This window comes from Aspergillus karnatakaensis (genome assembly GCF_047715665.1).
Source record: "Aspergillus karnatakaensis strain CBS 102800 unplaced genomic scaffold BJY04scaffold_7, whole genome shotgun sequence".
NCBI classification, from domain to species: domain Eukaryota; kingdom Fungi; phylum Ascomycota; class Eurotiomycetes; order Eurotiales; family Aspergillaceae; genus Aspergillus; species Aspergillus karnatakaensis.
Genome location: NW_027395719.1, coordinates 565,018 through 584,748, shown reverse-complemented (window position 1 = coordinate 584,748; position 19,731 = coordinate 565,018). Strand labels below are relative to the sequence as shown.

The 19,731-nt window shown below is 52.1% G+C and overlaps 8 protein-coding genes across 8 annotated transcripts; 6 read left to right on the top strand and 2 right to left on the bottom strand.

The window, feature by feature from the left end:
• Positions 1 to 65: 65 nt before the first annotated feature.
• BJY04DRAFT_146399 (kleisin alpha) lies at positions 66 to 2,200 on the top strand. Its single transcript, XM_073708795.1, has 2 exons — positions 66 to 419; positions 481 to 2,200. The coding sequence occupies exons 1-2, from the start codon at positions 156 to 158 to the stop codon at positions 1,999 to 2,001; spliced, it is 1,785 nt and encodes a 594-aa protein (XP_073575161.1). The 5' UTR covers positions 66 to 155; the 3' UTR covers positions 2,002 to 2,200.
• A 714-nt stretch (positions 2,201 to 2,914) lies between these two features.
• BJY04DRAFT_146438 (MFS transporter) lies at positions 2,915 to 6,207 on the top strand. Its single transcript, XM_073708796.1, has 11 exons — positions 2,915 to 3,651; positions 3,715 to 4,206; positions 4,260 to 4,292; positions 4,345 to 4,431; positions 4,484 to 4,668; positions 4,763 to 4,987; positions 5,051 to 5,162; positions 5,253 to 5,263; positions 5,334 to 5,456; positions 5,651 to 5,723; positions 5,999 to 6,207. Exons 1-11 carry the CDS (start codon positions 3,221 to 3,223, stop codon positions 6,057 to 6,059), a joined length of 1,833 nt encoding a protein of 610 aa, XP_073575160.1. The 5' UTR covers positions 2,915 to 3,220; the 3' UTR covers positions 6,060 to 6,207.
• Positions 6,208 to 7,607: 1,400 nt separating this feature from the next.
• Positions 7,608 to 10,220, top strand: BJY04DRAFT_146333 (Zn(II)2Cys6 transcription factor domain-containing protein). The gene is made up of 3 exons (XM_073708792.1): positions 7,608 to 7,988; positions 8,042 to 9,879; positions 9,945 to 10,220. The coding sequence occupies exons 1-3, from the start codon at positions 7,748 to 7,750 to the stop codon at positions 9,960 to 9,962; spliced, it is 2,097 nt and encodes a 698-aa protein (XP_073575159.1). The 5' UTR covers positions 7,608 to 7,747; the 3' UTR covers positions 9,963 to 10,220.
• Position 10,221: 1 nt separating this feature from the next.
• On the top strand, positions 10,222 to 11,590 carry fmn1 (riboflavin kinase). Its single transcript, XM_073708793.1, has 3 exons — positions 10,222 to 10,501; positions 10,638 to 10,889; positions 10,986 to 11,590. The coding sequence occupies exons 1-3, from the start codon at positions 10,382 to 10,384 to the stop codon at positions 11,313 to 11,315; spliced, it is 702 nt and encodes a 233-aa protein (XP_073575158.1). The 5' UTR covers positions 10,222 to 10,381; the 3' UTR covers positions 11,316 to 11,590.
• Positions 11,591 to 11,744: 154 nt separating this feature from the next.
• On the top strand, positions 11,745 to 13,187 carry BJY04DRAFT_214672 (dienelactone hydrolase; the record flags this gene model as incomplete). The annotated part of the gene is made up of 3 exons (XM_073715277.1): positions 11,745 to 12,009; positions 12,091 to 12,720; positions 12,775 to 13,187. 3 exons carry the CDS (start codon positions 11,745 to 11,747, stop codon positions 13,185 to 13,187), a joined length of 1,308 nt encoding a protein of 435 aa, XP_073575157.1.
• A 41-nt stretch (positions 13,188 to 13,228) lies between these two features.
• BJY04DRAFT_214671 (pseudouridine-5'-phosphate glycosidase/carbohydrate kinase family protein) lies at positions 13,229 to 15,867 on the bottom strand (the record flags this gene model as incomplete). Its single annotated transcript, XM_073715276.1, has 6 exons — positions 13,229 to 14,537; positions 14,594 to 14,891; positions 14,937 to 15,209; positions 15,255 to 15,354; positions 15,402 to 15,610; positions 15,669 to 15,867. 6 exons carry the CDS (start codon positions 15,865 to 15,867, stop codon positions 13,229 to 13,231), a joined length of 2,388 nt encoding a protein of 795 aa, XP_073575156.1.
• A 169-nt stretch (positions 15,868 to 16,036) lies between these two features.
• On the top strand, positions 16,037 to 17,965 carry BJY04DRAFT_146315 (dolichyl-diphosphooligosaccharide--protein glycotransferase subunit OST1). The gene is made up of 3 exons (XM_073708791.1): positions 16,037 to 16,494; positions 16,561 to 17,593; positions 17,650 to 17,965. The coding sequence occupies exons 1-3, from the start codon at positions 16,139 to 16,141 to the stop codon at positions 17,773 to 17,775; spliced, it is 1,515 nt and encodes a 504-aa protein (XP_073575155.1). The 5' UTR covers positions 16,037 to 16,138; the 3' UTR covers positions 17,776 to 17,965.
• Positions 17,833 to 19,711, bottom strand: BJY04DRAFT_180682 (mRNA guanylyltransferase). Its single transcript, XM_073710104.1, has one exon. It carries the CDS (start codon positions 19,399 to 19,401, stop codon positions 18,172 to 18,174), a length of 1,230 nt encoding a protein of 409 aa, XP_073575154.1. The 5' UTR covers positions 19,402 to 19,711; the 3' UTR covers positions 17,833 to 18,171.
• Between the last annotated feature and the right edge of the window lie 20 nt (positions 19,712 to 19,731).

The window sequence follows — 19,731 nt, the reverse complement described above, 5'->3', positions numbered from 1 at the left end:
CCCGTTTGTTTTCTGCTTTTGTCGCGTCACCCACCTTTGATCGCGAGGGACTTCCACCACGAATCACCCCGCATTGGGCGGGTATTGTTATATCTCTTGGAGATTGTCTGCTTTGGATAATTGGGTGATCCTGTCGACCAGGAAGCCTCTACGCCATGTTCTACTCCGAGACGTTGCTGTCCAAGACCGGGCCGCTTGCCCGCGTCTGGCTGTCCGCCAACCTCGAGCGCAAACTCTCCAAGTCGCATATTTTGCAGTCCGATATTGAGAGCAGTGTCAATGCGATCGTTGATCAAGGACAGGCCCCGATGGCCTTGCGATTGAGCGGTCAGCTGCTGCTGGGTGTTGTCCGCATATACAGCAGGAAAGCGCGCTACCTGCTCGATGACTGCAACGAAGCTCTCATGAAAATTAAAATGGTATTTCCTCGATTAACTGTACTTGTGCGCCCAGGGCTAAGCTGACTTTGTGTCCCCACAGGCATTTCGTCTGACTAATAACAACGATCTGACAACCAGCGCTGTAGTTGCTCCCGGCGGTATCACGCTCCCAGATGTTTTGACCGAATCCGACCTGTTCATGAACTTGGATTCTTCTCTGCTTCTACCGCAGCCTCTTTCCTTGGAACTAGGTGGGAAGCAACCAAGCTCTTCGATGGATTTTGGAAGCCAACTCTTTCCCGATAGCGGATTTCAACGCTCTGCATCTCAAGAACCCGCACGCCTAGAAGATCCCCCGCTTGATCTTGATCTCGACCTTGGACTTGATGACACCGGGGCGTCTTTGCTTCCCGATTTCAGCATTGAAGTGGGACGAGATGCTCCCGCGCCCCGCCCTGTGGAACAGGATCTCTTTAGCGATGCCGGCAAGTTTAACGACGTGGATGACCTACCTCTAGATCTTGGAGAAGACGACGCGCCACTGGATAAGATGGATCTGGGTGGAGACGGTTTGCAGGACAACCTTTTGGCTATGGATGAGACAATGGACTTTGGTGGCGACGACACTGTGATCCCTCACGACGACGACAACCGCTCTGAGGCCGAATCCGACGACAACCTCTCCGACATCGGGGACGAAAGACTTAAGGAACTGCGCCAAGAATTCGGGTTTGAAGAAGAGGAAGGGGGAGAAGAGCAAGAAGACGACGCGACCGTTCAACATGCCCAGCGCGCTAAACGCCGAAAGCAGCTTCCTACTATTGGGCTTGATGCAGAAGCCGAGTACAAAGGAAGCTCGTACTTGCGAATTCAGCAAGAACAGCTCGCTGAGACCTTGAAGCCTGCCTCTTTCTTGCCCCGCGATCCCGTTCTCCTGACCCTGATGAATATGCAACAGAACGGCGACTTTGTTTCGAGTGTGATGGGTGGCGGTCGCGGACGCGGCTGGGCGCCGGAACTTCGTGATCTGCTCTCCTTGGAAACTGTCAGGAAAGCTGGTGAACTGAAACGCAAGCGCGACAGCGGAATTGCGGATATGGATGTTGATGCCGCCACCGCACCGGCTCTGGAACTTGGGGAGGAAGAGGCGATTGTGCCAGTGGATGAGGGCGTCGGTCTCGACTCGACCTTGCATCAGCGCTCCGAAATCGAATTTCCTGGTGACGAGGAGGAACAGCTCCGTCTCACCGACGATGAAGGAATCCACCAACCACTCGACGATTTCGACGACACAATTGAGCCTATCGATAGCAGCTTGGTATCGGTCGGTACGAAACGCGCAGTACACGTTTTGCGCGATTGCCTTGGTGATGCAGAGCAGAAGAAGGCCGTTAGGTTCCAGGACTTGCTGCCTGAGAAGAAGGCTTCCAAGGCCGATGCCACTAAGATGTTCTTTGAGGTCCTAGTCTTGGCCACGAAGGACGCGGTTCAGGTCGAGCAGCGCTCGAATACTGTTGGTGGGCCAATCAAGATTCGCGGCAAGCAATCCCTGTGGGGTTCATGGGCCGAAGAGGATGCCAGTGGCGAAGCCTTGAGTCAAGCTACCCAAGTTGCGGCTTAGATGGGCTAAGACGGCCCATTTTGTGGTGACGTTTCTGTACATTGATGTTTTTTCCTTCGATCTTCCCATTTTATTCCCTTTCTCGCTGTTTAGTTGAAACTTCAGGAGCTGGACTGTGCTGGTTGAGGCTCTTTCATGATATTCTGGAGTTAGGGCTTGTTTCTTTCCTTTCAGGGACCGAAAAGGTGTCAGCTGCTTGGTTTTCTATGAATGTTTGGGTAATTGCTTTGGGGCGATAGGATAGTCTCTCTGTTAGTAGCCATTTCTAATCAAATGATCTCATAAGGAGCATACTCTCTTCCTATCCCTGATGCCTCCCTCAAGAGCAGAGACACGGAACTCCGGGAATGTTTACCACCCACTGAAGCCCTAAATGAATGCTTCGTGGTTCTCGCTTTCAACCATCTACATGGATAAAATCATAGACTTCCAAATGCCGGAAATTGCGGGTATTCGAGTTGTACAGGTTAGTTATTGCTTTTGCTAGAGGCCACGAGGCCGGAGAATTTCTCCCTATCATCATGTCATGCAGCCCTCCACCTGCATCCAGGATCAATTGCCTTTTTGGGAACATATCTACGTTTCGACAAAGCAACCTAGATATCATGGAGAAACAGAGGATCAATTTATCTGTTATCCCTCATCTTGTAGGTACGTACTGTAGTAGTTTGCTGTAGAGTGTACATATATATATATCGGTATATCCTCACCATCGAGTTCCATGAGATCAGTAATCATATACTCCCAGTTACTTACTAACTCTTAGTACGTGCAAGCTGCCCCCTAAGAATTGGCGTACGGTGGCGAGGAGGTATGTCGTCGGCTCAAGGAACTGCCGAGTCGAGGCTAACACCACCATCACGCTTGGCTTGACCTGCTTGGCCATAGCGGCGAGCTCCGTCGTCTATCTCCAAAAAGAAAACAGGTCCATGTTGGAGGCTTGGAGCTGTCTGATTTCTAAGAAATTGACTCGACTCACTCACCCCAAGTGGGGGCCACCTGCGCTAGCTTTGACTCTTGAGACTTGAGCTCGGTGACTCGGTCATAGGGCCGACTCTTGCACCCGTCGGCATCGATTCCCGAATTCGATACTATTTTTTTTTGGCCGGTTAACTGTTCGAATCTCTTCCTCTTTTCCCCTAAGTCTTCCTTCAGCAACCTGTAACCACAATCCTGAATGGCCTGAACATACCGGTTGATAGAACAAAAGTCAAGAATCATGCCTGCGAATCAGCAGGCGAGCGTGCCATCGCCGGAAAGCACTCGGACTTCCTCAGACCAGCAATATTCCGAAAGCGAGAACAGCTATCATTATTCAGGAGACCATGGCCCGGAAAAATCCAATGAAGCATCAGAGGGTGAATTTGAGCCAATTAGACCCACGACGACGAAAGAGAATAACCGACTACACAAACTCCAGAGCACTGGATCACGGCCCGTCGAGCGCAGCTGCTCCCTGAACGATGGGTATAGTCTCAACAATGAAGCTGACGCCGAAACGAGTGCAGGTGGTCCTAATGCTGCAGAAGCCGGCGAGTCGTCGGAGTTTGTTGTCTCTTGGGATGAGAACGATCCCATGAACCCTCGAAACTTTAACATTGTGAGAAAATGGGTCATCGTAATCATTTGCGCGTTAGGATCTGTGTGTGTGTGAGTATTGAAAGACCAACATTTTGTTCGATACTGACAGTACTGATATCTCGTGCTTTGAAGGACGTGTACTTCGTCGATGTATACTGTCACGTATGACCAGTTGACGGTGGAATTCAATTGCTCCCGGTTGATTGCTACTCTTGGTTTATCTTTCTTCATCTGGGGTCTAGGTAAGCACTCGCATACTGCATTGGATTCAGGACAGTCGGTGCTGAACAACCGAAGGTATCGGGCCGCTCTTTTTAGGACCGTTGTCAGAGGTATGTCCTACTGCGCGTCAGTACTGCTCAAACTAACTCCTGGACAGTTCTTTGGCCGAAGGAACATTTACATCACCTCTTTCTCACTCTTTCTGATCTGGCTTATCCCATGCGCTGTTGCCAAAAACATTGAAACCATGATTGTATGTCGTTTTTTTAATGGCCTGGCTGGAAGTGCTTTTCTCAGTGTAGCCGGAGGGACGGTGGGAGACCTCTTCATCCGCCAGGAGCTCAGCGCGCCTATGATGCTCTACACTGCTGCACCTTTCATCGGCCCTGAAGTAGGACCATTGTACGTTCTGACCGGGATTATGCTAAGGCCTGCTGAAACGCTAACCTCTTTAGGGTGGGTGGCTTCATCAATCAGTACACTACATGGTACGCAACTCCTGCTTTGTCCAAGACCAAGTACTAACGGCGTTGTTGCCAGGCGCTGGACATTCTACCTACTCCTGATATGGACGGGCGTCTTGCTTGCATTGCTTGTGTTGTTTGTTCCTGAAACCTATCACCCAGTGTAGGTTGCTCCACATAACTGTTTGTAACAGATACTGATGAGGGAATTATAGGCTGCTCAGGCGCAAGGCTGTGAAGCTGCGGAAGGAAACTGGCGATGATCGGTGGCAAGCTCCGATTGAGAAGATGAACCGGTCTATGGCGCGCACTGTCCTACAAAGTCTCTATCGACCTGTCCTACTGCTGACTTTAGAGCCAATGTGCTTGAATCTGTGCATCTTTTCTGCAATTCTTCTAGGTAAGTCATGCATGACCGCTGGCGCTGTCATCGTAGCACCGTTCTACCTGTGATAGCTGTTGGTAAGCCTATCATGCTAACCGTTGCTGGTCAGGGATATTGTATCTTTTCTTCGGTGCTTTCCAGCTTGTCTTTGGCAATGTGTATGGTTTAGATTTGTGGCAACGTGGTCTCTGTTTCCTTGGATTGTTTGTGGGGATGGCATTCGCCATCTGCTCTGATCCTATTTGGCGCAGGGTCTACAACGCATTGGAAAAGAAGCACGAAAGGGCTGTGGGTATAGTGGACGACTTCCAGCCCGAATGGCGGTTGCCCCCTGGTGCGTATATGATGGTCCCTGGCAGCACAATATGCCTGTCGAGACGCTGCTAACCGGTGGCAGCTATTGTTGGAGCGCCGCTTGTCACCATAGGGCTCTTCATCTTTGCATGGTCCATCTACCCTCATGTTCACTGGATAGTACCGATCATTGGCAGTGCGTTTTTTGGCGCGGGGTAAGTTTCCAACCGGACTGGTCTGACAGAATACGCTGTCCCCCTCCCATCTGAAGAATCATTGGCGCTGATGATTGAGATTTGAATTAGGACCGTCCTTGGTAAGCACCTGAGAAACCTCTGAGCCTCCCCTGCTCGATACCGTTCTAACCGTTGAACCACTCCAAAAAGTGTATCAAGGCATATTCTCGTTCCTTGTGGACTCATATCCAGTGTATGCAGCGAGCGCACTGGCGGCGAATAGCTTCGCTCGGTCTTCTTTCGGTGGCATTTTTCCATTATTTGGGATACAGAGCAAGTTTATTCCCCTCGTTTGTCCCTTTCTTCTTGATATATGCTTGTCACAAGCTTGGAGATTCTCGAATATGCCTCGGTGTTCACCAATATATCTACATGGTCCCCGGTTCGGGGTCTACGCACGGTTGCGCAACCTAGAGCCAACTTTCTAGGGTTAGGTCTTGACCGCCAGTTGCTAACTATGAGCGTAGTGTACAACAACCTGGGATACCACTGGGCAACGACGCTACTCGCCTTTTTAACCCTGATTATGGCGCCGTTTCCGTAAGTCACCTCATCCTAGCAACCTTTTTCACCTTTCCCACGGGTATCAGCTTGTGCAGAATGCAGTCAGATCGATCTCAGCCTCCCTTGTATGGGCCATTCTGCAAGCCCGTGAACGGCATGGCGCATCTGGGGTTGCTGTGGCCAGGCCACTTTCCAACTCCGAGGGGTTCGCCAACCTTGAGTGGTTGGACTGTGCGATGGTGGCAGCTGCTGGGATGGAAGCATCTTGTTGAACAAATGAGCTAATCTGGACGGGTTGTGACACTACGCAGGTATATATTTTTCCGATATGGCAGTCGAATCCGGAAGAAGAGCCGATTTGCCACGGGGTAGGCCTGCCTGATTCAGGCACAAGGCGGTTGTGCAATTGCAGGATAGAGGGATTGTTAGGTGGACTGCAGTTGTCTTACAAAACCAATGGCGGGTGACCAGGATTAACCCCTGGGGTTGCATATGAAGATATACTACTCTGGCCAAAGCCGGTTTCATATAGCAGAAGCCGAGCACTAATGACGTACGCAAAGCCGGAGCCGAGATAGAAGTATAGAAGTATAGAGCCGGATAGACGGGCTGCTTTCATTTGATTCGTATTCCAGGTCGTCCAGCTGAAAAAGGCCCAGCAACTCTAGTCAGACAGAGAGGCGACGACTCTCCAATAGTTGAGGCTGCTGTACCATGACCCCGGTCAGGATTAGAAGCGCATTGCAAACTGGACTGGCTGAGCGACAACACGACCGAAACGGGCAAATCACACGCCTGGCCAAAAGAAGAGGATGATAGGATTTACAAACAACAACGAATGTAGCCGAGGCACGAGAGGTGGTGAGTGGTGAGTGGTGTTGACTGTTTGGGGCCATGGCCCTAGGCCGGGCAAAGACGGCAGCGCAAGCCGAGATGACCCGCACTGACTGCTGTTGTTGTTTGAGTTGGAGATTGAAATTATCGAATAATGATTATTATTGTAGGTGCATTATGAGTTGCTGATGGGAAAGCAGGGATTCCCTTGACCTAGTCATGAGAATCTCTGTCTGTGTGCCTGTCCTGTTTCTCTCCAGCATTCGAATGTAATTATTTTATAAATTATATACTCAGTAGAGCTCGCACGCGACCTGTGGAACTTGCCGCATTGAGCCAATAACTGGAGGTCTTTTTACCATCAAAAAAGCCGCACTGCCTCAGCTCTGCTGGACCACGTTTTGCTCCATTATTATTATTATTATCATCAGCAGGTACTTAAATCCAGGCACACTCCTGGCCACTCATTCGACTCCAGATCTTCTTCTCCGGATTGGCAGCAGTTTGGCAGTCAAGGACTCTCGTCCTCGGTCACTGCTTAGTGTCTGTCAACTGTCAAAGCCAGTCCCCCCCAAACCCAAGCCTTCTTTCAAGAACAAAAATCCCTCAAAAACTAATAAAAAAACTAAAATAAGAAAAAAAAAAAACATCCACGGCATTTGTCTTGAGTTTCCCCGCAGCCGCCGGTAAGGCCTTCTTTTCCACTTCCATCCGCCCGCCACTCACTACTGACTCTGACTATGAGAGAAACTGACGTGCTAAATCAAGGCACCCACTCTCTTCCTCGACTCTCTCCAATTTCAGTTTCACGTTCATCTCCACGGCTCTTCTCACCTCCACGGACTCCTTCCGAGCCTCTTCTCCCTCCATATCCCTCTTTCCCTCCCCCCTCTCCTCTCTTCTTTCACTCTCCCCCCTCCCCTCTCCTCTCCCCTCTTCCACATAGTCCATTCTATGTCCTCAGATCGTCTTCTGCCAGATTAAACGCCAATCTGGATTCCCACCGGTGTGTGGGTCAAGAGGGGTTTGTTTGTTCGACGACGGTGGTGAACAGGAAGTCCATTTCTCACAAGGTGGCAAGGTCTCATCGGGGAGAAGCATTTAACCGGTGAACCGATCTCGTACCGGTCTTGCAATAACCACCCCGGATTTGGCGATCAAACGAACGCTCCTCACCCCGCGGCCCCCTCTCGCTTCCTTTTCGAGTCCGACTTGATTCATGGAAAATGGAGATGGAGACAGACAAGAGCGCGACAGCTCCCTCGGCAGAACACAGTGGGGCCGATCAAGATGCCGCAGCCATCGGCGAGCGCGCCGCTCAACCGCCCAAGGCTAATGCGATTGCGAATGGCGACGATCAGACGACCGCACCCGCACCCAAGCCGAACCCCAAGGATCCCTCGAGACCGAGGAGGAAGAAGGCGCGCCGCGCCTGCTTTGCGTGTCAACGTGCGCATTTGACCTGCGGTATGCTTTGACCCTACCGGGTACTTGCCTCGGCGCGGACTAACAGCTGGTAGGTGACGAGAGACCGTGTCAGCGGTGCATCAAGCGCGGGCTTCAGGATGCCTGCCACGATGGTGTCCGCAAGAAGGCGAAATACCTCCACGATGCACCAGACGGCGCCCTGATGCCCGGGGTTTCTGGGAATAATTTCTACAACAATTCTATGCAGAACAACCACCAACCGAACGGCCTTCCTCCTCTCAATGGCGCGAATACCGTTACCCAAGCCGCCAGTACCCAAAACTCTGCCGCGAACTTCTATCCTACTCCGCAGTCGAACTATAACATGTACCAAGAGAATTCTCTCAGTCACCAAAACTCCTTTCCGTCGCAATCGCCCGTTTCCCCCACCTTTAGCCTCAAGACCAACCCGACCCCTCGAAACTCTACGGCCGCACCTAACAATAATAATAATACCGTCATGACTTCCTCCATACCCCAACCAGCGACGACAGGAGTATCAAACACCACAAATCAAGGCCAGAATCCTTTCGCCGGCCCCTTTTTCGATCCGAGCGATCCGGCTCTTTTCAACTTCGACTTGTCGAGTATGAACTTTGAGAATCGCTATGGCGCGCTGGAATTCGGGATGCTCGGACACATGGCGACAGGCGCTGGAGATTCTCCCGATTCAGGTACACATCGAGGATCCATGGGCCGCAGCGGATCGACGCAGTTTGCGTCGACCCCTATCGGCGGAGCTACTTTTGGCGAAAGCCCCAGCAACCAGCAACCCTTTATGTTTGGCGACCCCCTTTTGAATGAGTGGCCAAGCGGACAGGCTCCAGGCCAAGCGCATATGAACGTCGGCGTCTATTCGCAAGCCGGTCAAGGTAGTGTGATCCCAGGACACCTGTCGAAGCCGGATGCGCCTCATGCTTTTGCGATTGAGAGTGGACCGAATTTTGCCAGTCCCGGCGCGACAGCGAGTCCTCAAATGAATACTGCTGGCTACGATGATACCAACCCGTTCAACAATGTCGTCACAAAATCCAACGGTTTGTCCGTGAACGGGCAACAACGTCCACCGACCATCTCGACCCCGAGTATGAAGCACCAGAGCTTGCAGATGAACAAGCGACGGCAGCGCAATCCATCTGCGGTCTACGAAAACGTTAGAGAGCCGTATGCCTACACTAGTCGCTTTCACAATCTAACTGCGTTCATCCAGCGGCGTTTCCCGCCGCAAAAGACATTACAGATTGCGAAAGCGCTGGCCTCTATTCGACCATCATTCATTGCGACCACCAAAACCTTGAATCGCGACGATCTGATCTTCATGGAGAAGTGCTTTCAGCGGACGCTATGGGAATACGAAGACTTCATCAATGCGTGCGGTACGCCGACTATTGTCTGCCGTCGCACAGGCGAGGTCGCCGCAGTTGGCAAAGAGTTTAGCATTCTCACCGGTTGGAAGAAAGAAGTGCTGCTTGGAAAAGAGCCAAACCTGAACGTCAATGCAGGATCATCGCCTGTAACTTCACGCAACTCTACACCACGAGGGTCTTCCGAAAGTGCCACCGGCCGCCCACACCCCGTCTTTCTCGCGGAATTGCTCGACGACGACAGCGTGGTCGAATTTTACGAGGACTTTGCGCGGTTAGCATTCGGTGACTCGCGCGGTAGTGTGACGACAACCTGCAAGCTGCTCAAGTACAAGACGAAAGAGGACATGGAGGCCGCGCAGGCGGATGACAGCAGCCAGCGGTGGAACAATCACCTGCGCAAGGGGGGGATTGCGAACGAGGCCGGCATGAATCAGTTAGGATTAAAGGACGGTAAGGTCGAGTGCGCCTACTGCTGGACAGTCAAGCGCGATGTGTTTGACATTCCCATGTTAATAGTGATGAACGTGAGTCTTGGTTTACCCACTTTTGCCCCTCTTCTGAAGTCAAGGCTAACTCCTCTAATTATTAGTTCTTACCATGCATCTGATTGATCGTTGTTCTGTTCCTATTCGATGTATATGACTTATGGCTCAGTGACCGGAGGATACCCGAGGGTTTAAAAAGGTTCTTGTTTATATCTATTTTTTTTTATTTCTAGGTTAGGGCATGATCGGAGCTGGGATAGAGCTTCTTTTGGCATTTGCCGTGCGAAATCTTGAGTTGTAAATACACTCATATTGGTACCATCCTTTAACCTACCGCTGCAGGACTTTCGTACCTGATAGAAAGCAGTAGAAATCCAGAAGGGCCTTATATAGATCGGTATGTGACCCCGCATCGCATGCTCTTATCGATACGCACCTCATTGCCCCGACTCCGAGTAATTCCACACCACCGAGTCACACCTTCACTTCCTTTCTTTACTTTTCCCCCCTCACCCCTTAACAAACCATAAAATAGAACAACATGCCACCACCCTCCACCCCCCGACCTTCGGTCTCAGGCCCCGACGCCGGCCCCGAATCACCCTTCCCTATCCGCCTCTCCGGCCCCGTCATCAAAGGCTTCGGCCGCGGAAGTAAAGAGGTGAGCAATACGCATGCCCCGCTGTCACAAGCTTGTCCCCTCGCCAATTCCCGCCCGTCTCACCGGATACTCATCGCAGTGCAACAAGAGCAGGAGGCAAAGAAAGCGCTAACTGAAGAGACTGGAATCTATATAGCTCGGAATCCCTACAGCAAACATCCCCGTCGACGGGTTAGAAGAGGTTTTACCAGCGGAACTGGGCGTGGGTGTATACTTTGGTGTTGTTGCGTTGGATCCCGCGACGGCGCCTGCGGAAGCAGGGCCAGCGACGAATGGTGATGCGCAGCAAGTAAGGGAGAGGAAGAGGGAGAGGGAAAACGCAGAGATCCTCCCTGCGGTGCTGAGTATCGGGTATAATCCATTTTACAAGAATAAGACGAGGTCGATTGTACGTCCTCTACTACACTTTCCTTCCACCACCCTTCAGCAAACCTCGCTAGAGAGACAACGGAATGATGGCTGATGAGACTGCTTGTGGATATAGGAAATTCACATCCTTCCACCCCTGACATCGCCCTCTCCGACCGCAACCGCCGCTGCCACGACGCCCTCGACTGAAACCCCTAAGACAAAGTTTCATAAACTCCCTGACTTTTACGGGACGAAGCTCAATCTGCTTATGCTGGGATTCATTAGACCGGAATACGACTATGTTTCGGTGGGGGCGCTCGTCGAGGATATCCGGGTTGATTGCGAAGTTGCGCGGGCGAGTTTGTTGAGGGAGGGGTACGCGGTCTATCTTAATGGGAGTGGAGCCGCCAGCGAGAAAGAGGAGGTGAAGAGGGAGGTTGGGTGGTTGAGAGATTTTGCATGAGATTTGAGTCTAGAATTAGCATAGATAATACCTTGAAGTCTCAGGGAAGGTGGGTGGGTGGATGTATAGAACAAGATCTGCACATACAGAGTAGATGACCTAACTAGTACCTACACCCTACATACACACCACATTCCATTATCCAATTCAATTGAGCATATACTCCGCAAAGATAAAAAGAACAAGGAAGTACAAATGCCTAGAAAAAAAGTCTCCATTGCCCAGACTTCTTGATGTAACCGACCTTCCCATTATCATATGACGTCGCCCAAACCATAGTATAAGAATACACCCGATAATCGTCTTAAGCCCCGTAGGGCTGAACAGAACGAACCATTCCTTTCCTGTCCTTGAACCTCCCCTGTAAATCTCATTATCATCAAAGCCCATCATATCTTCTCCTCTGTATCGAAAGGGAGAAAACACATCATGTCCCGCCTCTTCTCCCACATCCGCCGCCGCAGCTCCACCTCACGCCCTAAACAGACCACCCCCCGGCGGCTGTACATTACCTCCGACACACCCACCTTCGATAGCTCGTCGCTGCGGCGGTTCGAGGCCGAAGGGTTCACGGTCGAGTACCTGCCGTTTCGGGCAGAGAGCGGGGATCTCGAGCGGGATCGGAAGGAGTTGGAACGGACTCTGCATGAAAGAGAGGATGATTTGGAACCGGGGGAGAGGTATGCTGTTGTTGGTATGTTTCTCATATTTATCTATATATAGAGAGGTGGGTGGCTTGGGGAGAAGAGCATCGTTGCTAACCAACTACGTTCAGCGTACAATCGCCCCGGATATCTTCTTTTGCTGTCGCATCACCAACAGACAAGCACGAATCCATTCCCACGTCTCTGTGCCTTTGTTGCATTCTATCCGGAACCGCCAGAGTCAGCTGAATTGAACTCGCCAACACCTCCGCGCCTCCCACCATCCACAACCGCATCTTCGACCTCGACATCAGCGGCCTACGAAACTGTCCCGGTTCTTCAGATCCAGATCCACCTTGCCGGATCACAGAACCAGAACTCCACACTCTGGGACGACAGTAATAAGCGCCATCGATGCCACCAGCACTTCTACCCAGAGTCCGAGCCTGGCTTTGCAGAATCGACTTCATCCCCCGCGTATGACAGAATGAGCTCACGGCTGGCGTGGAGCCGGACGCTGGATTGCCTGAAGAGAGGATTTGGATGGCCCGGTGGAGGCGGGAATTGGGGTTCGCCGGAGCCGGAGCTTGTGTGGGAGGGGTACTGGAGGAATGTTTATGAGTCTGCGACGAGGAGGGGTTCGACGCAGACGGTCTCTGCATCGGCGCCGGATATGCTTAGCTTGATGGTTGGGGGAGGCGCTGGGGATCGTAATTTCGATGATAGGACGTGTGTGAATTGTGTACCGTCTGGCACAGGAGGTATGTTGTCTACCCGCTCTGGTTGAGATGACTAGATGTAGCTAACGTGAGCAGGGGCGTCGCCGACGGAGATATCGTCGTTCTATTCCTCCCAATTTATCCCGGCTGGTCCACCGTCTCAGCATATTCGGTTGCTTTCTCGCACTGCTGGGGCGGATCGTATCGTTGATGAGCTACTGCTAACGTTTGAGCATACCGAAGAGATCCCCTGGCTGCTGCCTGGTGTACCGCCGACTGGGAAATCAGTTCGCGTCCTTATTGTTATGACGGCTAGCTTCCTGGCGGGAAAGATTGCCCGACATAATATATACTGGGATCAAGCAAGCGTGCTCCTGCAGATTGGCTTGCTAGACCCAGCTCTGATACCGTCAGGTTTCCAGGCCATAGGCCCGAACCGTGAAGGGAAGGATGTCGTGGAGCGGATTCCGGTTGTGGGTGGTGAAGCGGTGAATACTATTCTGAACTGATCTTTCAGTCCACATGTTTGTCATAGACAGGAATTGCAAAATCATGTTGAATTCTCGAACCGAGGCTGTAGCTGTGGAAGTTCGGTGCTGACGCCCCCAGCACTTTGCAGCGTCAAAAGACTTGCTTCCTGTGCGAGAGGAATAACATCTTCGATTTTGATCCCAGATGCAAGCCCGGAAATGACAGCTCCTAAGAGGGTGTCTCCTGCGCCATTGACACTGATAATAGCCCCATCTGCGAGTTTCGCAGCAGGTGGAAAAAGACGCATGTATACACCGCCGATAAACTCATCCGTAGGCGCGCGCGAGAGAATATAAGGAGCGTACTCTGGATCCGGCAAACGGGAATCACCGGGCTTCAGTAGCTGGGTAAGCAATGCTCCCCGGGCGCCCAGCTTTGTGATGATGCACGGAATGAATGGGAGAAGCTGGATGCTCTGCTGTGGTATCCCTGCGTCAACAAGGGCAGCGGATGTCATAGCAACGAGACGATCCCTGGATCCAGAAGAAGACATGCCCATGGCATCAACAACGCGCCACCAACCAGAAGAGCCGAACAGGCCGTTCTCCCGAGCCGCGCCGTACATCGCAGCGAGTTCATATTCATTTGGTGCCGCAATGCTCACGTTGTTGTTTGGTACACATGCGGATTCTCCGATTGCTGCTTCAACCTCGGCGCTCTTCTTGAAGACAGCCTGTGACTTGACAGTTGACACTGGCTCGAAGGCCACCTTGGCACCATGCTTGTTAGCGGCTGCAACCCATTTGGAAATGAGCTCCGGGCTCCAGTTGGCATCAACAACCACTATTTTCGGCTTCGCGCGTGCGAGAATCGGCTCGAAGAAGCCATCAAAATCCAGGATCTCCCCTGATAGTTGCATGATACCCATATCGGCCATGGCCACATGAAGGTCTCGTTTTACATCATTTACAGCGACGTATTGCGCAGTACGTGCTCCGGATGACGCCGGTAGCACCTGGACACCGCTAGTGGTGAGGTTCTCCTGCTCGAGACTTGCCAGCGCAGCGCGGCCGCTCAGATCATCGCCAACAGCACTGCAAAACACGACAGAGGTGCCGAGAGAACTCGAAGCAAAGGCAACATTGTGACCCACCCCGCCTAAGCTTTGCGTGATAGCGGCCGGATTAGAAGTCTTGGGGGCGGGAGCTGTCTCATGCCCAGCTGCTGGAACATAATCGCAGGTAAGGTCTATCGCAAGCGAACCCGCGACCAAGACGTCGGCCCTTTCTACTTTCTTTGTAGGTTTATTGTTTATGATGGGTTCCGAAGTCGTCTCTGAAGAAACAGCCTCGTCAGCTGGACCCGCTGAGAGAATCGCGGGCATATGCCTACGTATGGAACCGAGATTAGGAATCGGCCGAGTCGAGAGCTAAAGACGACTCACTGTTCATTGGGCCTCTCAGAGCGTTCTAAACGTGAGAGCTCTACCGCTACTCTTGCTGCACGCTGGACATTGGACTCTATCAAAGCGCGGTTTGCGCCTATCGACCTCCCACCGCTGAGTTCCTTGATCTTTGCCAGCACGAATGGCGTGTTGTCGCTGCCGTGAAAGCCCTCGACATCTGCCAGGCGGACCGCTTCGTCAACAATAGCGTCCATCTCACTCCGAGGAATTGAATGATCCGCAGGAACTGGGTTAGCGAAGAGCATCCCTGAGGAAACGGGTAATTTCGATTGCGCATCTGCTGGTCATTAGCGCAGTCTTATGTGATCAGCATGCTACTCACAGATAATAGCAGCTGCCTCTGCCTCATCTTGGATAACCTTGGGGCTTTTGATTCCACTTTCGCGGCTGAAGAACGCCGGAAGATCCACAGACCCCTCCCGACCATCTGCAAACGTTCCGACACAAACACCCTCTGTCTCAAGGTACTCGAGCGTTCGAGGAATGTCCAAAAAGCTCTTGCAGCCTGAGCTGATAACAGCCACCGGAGTCCGACCAAGTTCGGTTAGATCAGCAGAGATGTCCATGGACGATTCCGCGCCACGATGTACGCCACCTGTTCATGTTAGCATATTAGCAGCGTGAATGGCAAGCTACTTACCCAGACCACCTGTCCCAAAGACCTTGATTCCAGCTAAATGTGCAAGCACCATAGTGCCAGAAATTGTTGTTCCTCCGTAGAGTGGTTTTCCAGCAAGACCCTACAATTGTTAGTCTTCGGGCTGAGCTCAAGTGTGTGTATACCCACCAGACCGCAAATATAGCCAAGATCCCGACGAGATATCTTCAGAGCTGTTTTCTTCTCCGCTGTCGATGCCAGCTCGATGAGCTGCTGAGCAGAGAGGCCGACTCGAGCTACACCACCCAATATACCAATTGTAGCAGGCACAGCTCCATTGGCACGTACAACAGTCTCTAGAAGCGATGCAAGTGCTACATTGTCCGGATATGGGAAACCTACGCCTGCCTGTCAGTTTGGACTTCAGATTTGAGATACGTTCCGTAGCAATCGTACCGTGAGTGTAGATGGTAGTTTCTAGAGCGACTACTGGTTTCCCTGTGGCTACTGCATCTCGAACCTCTTCTGAAACCTGGAAGAACTTGCTTTGGGCGAAGCTATGGTTTTGTCGTGCAGGACGGGCAACGGCAGCAGCTGCTCGCAGGGCAATTGTCCTGCTGAAGCGGCGGGTACACGGAGCTCTGAGTGCAAGCATATTGGCAGAGCACACGAGCAACCAGACGGAAACAGAGAAAGGAACGGACTGCAGAAGAGAAGAGTGAGGGGAAGGGAGCAGAAGATGGAGCGCGGAGAGATAGCGGAGCCGCGTAATTTGGCCGCGGCGGTCGCCGTACTTGTCTCCATCTTAGGACACCTCACCATCACGCCGATTCCTCCCCCTCTTCGTTTGTCACTCTCCTCCATTCTCTCGTTCTCGACCTTACTCCCGGTGAGGCACGGTCTGGTACATAGCTACCCTGGCCACAATGAGGTCATTCGCTACCGTCGCCACCGCGCTTTGCGGGCTTGTCCTATCTTGCAGCTCTATAGTTTCCGCCGATTCCACCTCCACCTCCTCTACAGTCCTGCTTCCCGCCGATTTCAAGCCCCCTCAATCATTCAAGAATGTGAACCTCGTCCGAAACGTCAACCTTGAGAAGGGTTACGCTCGTGAGACCATCAATGTGGTTATTGAAAATGCGGATAAGAGGCCCCAGACAGACTACTACCTGTCCTTCCCATCGGACCATTTCAACCGCGTCGGAGGGTTAGAAGTCCGCAATAAAAAGGAAGCAGAGAAGGGTAGGCTTGTTGTAGAAGCTGCAGAGGTTGAAGCGGCGAGGTAAGCCTGCTCTTTCGCCGTCAATTGGTGGCTACCAGAACAGCTTCATTCTAACCTGCTCGTTAGTGACCTCCAATACTTCATCGTTCGTCTACCTGAACCTCTTGCTCCTTCGTCGCAGATTACCCTTGGCATCTCTTACTCTCTTCTCAACTCTCTCCACCCACGTCCGGCCGCTATCGAGCAATCGGACCGCCAGTTTCTCAGCTACTCATTCTCCGCATACGTACCATCCGCCTACCAGACCGTGACACAAAAAACTAAGGTCAAGTTCCCTAGCACCAATGTCCCCGACTATACTACCACAGACCTCAAATCCGGCCAGGATCCTGAAAGCCAGGGCTCTACCTACACGTACGGACCCTATGACACCGCCAAGGTTGCGCCAGGCACTACGTACCCTGTTACCGTTCGCTACGAGTTCACGAAGCCTGTGATCACAGCCTCGTTGTTGGAACGCGACCTGGAGGTTTCCCACTGGGGTGGTAACCTAGCTACGGAGGAGCGCTACTGGCTCCATAACAATGGCTCGAAGCTTATAAACCAATTCTCCCGTGTAGACTGGACTGTTGCCAATTACCAACAGACTCCCTCAGCAGCCATTCGAGAGCTTAAATACCCGCTGAAACCTGGCTCGGTGGACCCCTACTTTATTGATGACATCGGCAATGTCTCTACAAGCCGTTACCGCCCTGGACTCAAGAACCGCGAAGGAAACCTGGATTTCAAGCCCCGATACCCCATCTTCGGTGGCTGGAACTACAGCTTCCGTCTCGGCTGGAACAACGAGCTCTCATCTTTCCTGCGCCAGGTCTCCGGTGCCGACTCTTACGTCCTCAAGGTTCCGTTCCTCGAGGGTCCCAAGATGAGTGAAGGTATCCAATACGAGAATGTTGTTGTGCGTGTCATCCTCCCAGAAGGCGCACGCAACGTACGTTACGAGACCGTCGAAGGATCCTCAAGCAACGGTCTCCCAGGCGCAAGCCAGATCCAGTCTTCTCTGTCGACCCACAAGACCTTCATGGATACTCTCGGCCGTACAGTTCTCACTCTCACACTGGAGAGCGTCACGGACGAAGCTCGCGACTCCCAACTTGTGGTACGTTTCTCTTGCCGTGCTGATCTCGAACATGAGACGTTTCTAATCCATAATAGGTCACCTACGACTACACCTTGCTCGACGCACTACGAAAACCCGTTACCATCACAATCGGCCTCTTCAGCGCCTTCGCCGCTATTTGGGCTATCACGAACATCGACGTGAGCATTAAGAAGCGATAGAGTGTATCTCTAGTGTATTTTGCATTTCTTTCATGTCTCTTATACCTAAAATTTAAGTATAAATCGCAGTTGTTCACACAGATATAGAAACTGCGTTATGCACGCTTTGCTCATGGAAGTATAACGTAGATTGAGGTCTTACGTGGTCAAGACCTAGGGCTCATTAGAAAGGCATTATGTGGGTATACAAGTTATACAACCCCCCAAGTCAACCATCTCTTCCTCCCAGTCTCAAATACCAAAGGGAGTAAACACCGAATTCTAGTGGCCTCCTTACGGTCACACCACCGACCCAGAGAGTAGCATTTCATCAACTCATAGAAGAAAGACCCAACGCCAGACACCGCGCAAACCCAACCCAACCAAAGCATCCCATAAAGAAGAATAAAAGCAATGTCATTCTTCAAACTTCCTCTTAACCCCATTTCCATTGACCTGCGGCGGCGCCGTCTTCATCGTCCGTTTCTTCTCCTCGGCTTCAATCTGGGCCCGTTTCTTCCAAGCTGTCTTGATCGTCGGCGCCGCGCGAATGAGATCCTCTTCTGTGACGCGGTCCTCGATACTTTCTAGGACCTTCTCAACCGTGGAAATGTGATTCGCGTCTGCTTTGTCGTCGCGAACGCGGTGGAAGCGCCAGCGGCCAGTCTCGTCTTTCGAACACTCAACGATCGAGTCGTCGAGGGGTGTTTGCAAGGCTTTGAGGTCTTCCCATTCTGAGGGGGTGACGTACATTTCGCCGAAGGGTTGGTATTCTCTATCGTTTAGGGAGACGAAGAGGTGGAAAATAGGGAGGGCGTCGTAATCAGGGTACGGATCTGAGATACCGTCTGCCTCGTCGTCGGAGTCTGGTTCGAGGATGGGGAATTCGAGACGGAGCCGGAAGTCGATGGTGTTTTCAGCTGGGGGCTTCCATTTCAGGATGTGTTCATCTGTGCCGATGCGGTAGGGGGTGCTACGGCAGGTGAAGATAAGGCCGTCGTTGCCGTGGATCTTCTTGACCTTTGGGATGATTTCGCGGAACATCATTTCGATTCCGTAGCTGAATTGTGTGGATTTGTCCTCAACCGCGAATATGCGGTGTTGCTTTTCCTCTGGATAGCGCTCGTAGAGTGCGTTGTAAGGCTTCAGAACCATCTCTTTAAAGTATGCAAGGCGTTTGTCGAGGGTGCGGTGCATGAGGCTCTGCCCGTCCAGCACGAGGCAGTCAAAGACAAGGAACTTCAACTGCTCAGTGCCATCCTCGTAAGTATCGTTGACGAGCTCACCATCGACTAAGGTGTCGACGTGAAAGGAGGTCTCATCGTTGGGCCTGGGGAAGTGTAGGCCCGGGACGTAGCGGTACTCGTTCTTGCGATCGATCAGGTAGTGGATTTCTTCCATTCCGGAGCCGGGCTCCCCGCGCGTAAAGTACATAAGGCAGCGGATGCCATCGGTTTTTTCGCATACGTAGTAGTCCGCATGTTGTAGCTCGGTGAGGTGACGGCGAGAGAAGCTCACCGGCTGAGCTCCGGGGAAGTTGAGGTTTTTTCGACCTAGTAGGTCTGCGACCTCTCTGCGGAATTGGTCTGCCAGCTCAGGCTCTGCTTTCATGCCCACGGCATCGAGGTCGGGCACAGAGTTCCCCATCTTCCCCTTTTCCGTTATTATCTCGGGTTCTTTGAATTGCAGTGAGGTGGGAACGGAGTGCGCGTGCAGAGCGAGGGAGTGTCGTCTGATCGCGTGGAAGTCGTTGCTCACTGGCCCGAAGGCGCAGAGAGGATGGGTGGTGGTGAGTACAGAGGGAGGGAGTGTGAGGCGTACGAGAAGTGAACTGTGAAGGTGCGGAGCTTGTTGAAGTGCGATAGGTAGAGTTGCTTTTTGTCCTTCCTTTGCATCTACGTCGGGGAAGACGAGTACTAAATGCCTGAGGCATCAAAAATGCCCTTTCGGGAGCTTCTACGCTACAGATGGAGCTCA

Bases quoted from the DNA above. Each gene is read 5' to 3' on its own strand.
- BJY04DRAFT_146399 (XM_073708795.1), top strand. From the start codon at position 156: ATGTTCTACTCCGAGACGTTGCTGTCCAAGACCGGGCCGCTTGCCCGC. The intron at 420-480 runs GTATTTCCTCGA...GTGTCCCCACAG, and splicing joins CTCTCATGAAAATTAAAATG to GCATTTCGTCTGACTAATAA.
- BJY04DRAFT_180682 (XM_073710104.1), bottom strand. From the start codon at position 19,401: ATGGGGAACTCTGTGCCCGACCTCGATGCCGTGGGCATGAAAGCAGAG.
- BJY04DRAFT_146333 (XM_073708792.1), top strand. From the start codon at position 7,748: ATGGAGATGGAGACAGACAAGAGCGCGACAGCTCCCTCGGCAGAACAC. The intron at 7,989-8,041 runs GTATGCTTTGAC...AACAGCTGGTAG, and splicing joins ACGTGCGCATTTGACCTGCG to GTGACGAGAGACCGTGTCAG.
- fmn1 (XM_073708793.1), top strand. From the start codon at position 10,382: ATGCCACCACCCTCCACCCCCCGACCTTCGGTCTCAGGCCCCGACGCC. The intron at 10,502-10,637 runs GTGAGCAATACG...GAATCTATATAG, and splicing joins TCGGCCGCGGAAGTAAAGAG to CTCGGAATCCCTACAGCAAA. The intron at 10,890-10,985 runs GTACGTCCTCTA...TTGTGGATATAG, and splicing joins AGAATAAGACGAGGTCGATT to GAAATTCACATCCTTCCACC.
- BJY04DRAFT_146315 (XM_073708791.1), top strand. From the start codon at position 16,139: ATGAGGTCATTCGCTACCGTCGCCACCGCGCTTTGCGGGCTTGTCCTA. The intron at 16,495-16,560 runs GTAAGCCTGCTC...CCTGCTCGTTAG, and splicing joins GCAGAGGTTGAAGCGGCGAG to TGACCTCCAATACTTCATCG. The intron at 17,594-17,649 runs GTACGTTTCTCT...AATCCATAATAG, and splicing joins CTCGCGACTCCCAACTTGTG to GTCACCTACGACTACACCTT.
- BJY04DRAFT_146438 (XM_073708796.1), top strand. From the start codon at position 3,221: ATGCCTGCGAATCAGCAGGCGAGCGTGCCATCGCCGGAAAGCACTCGG. The intron at 4,207-4,259 runs GTACGTTCTGAC...TAACCTCTTTAG, and splicing joins GGCCCTGAAGTAGGACCATT to GGTGGGTGGCTTCATCAATC. The intron at 5,724-5,998 runs GTAAGTCACCTC...GACACTACGCAG, and splicing joins CTGATTATGGCGCCGTTTCC to GTATATATTTTTCCGATATG.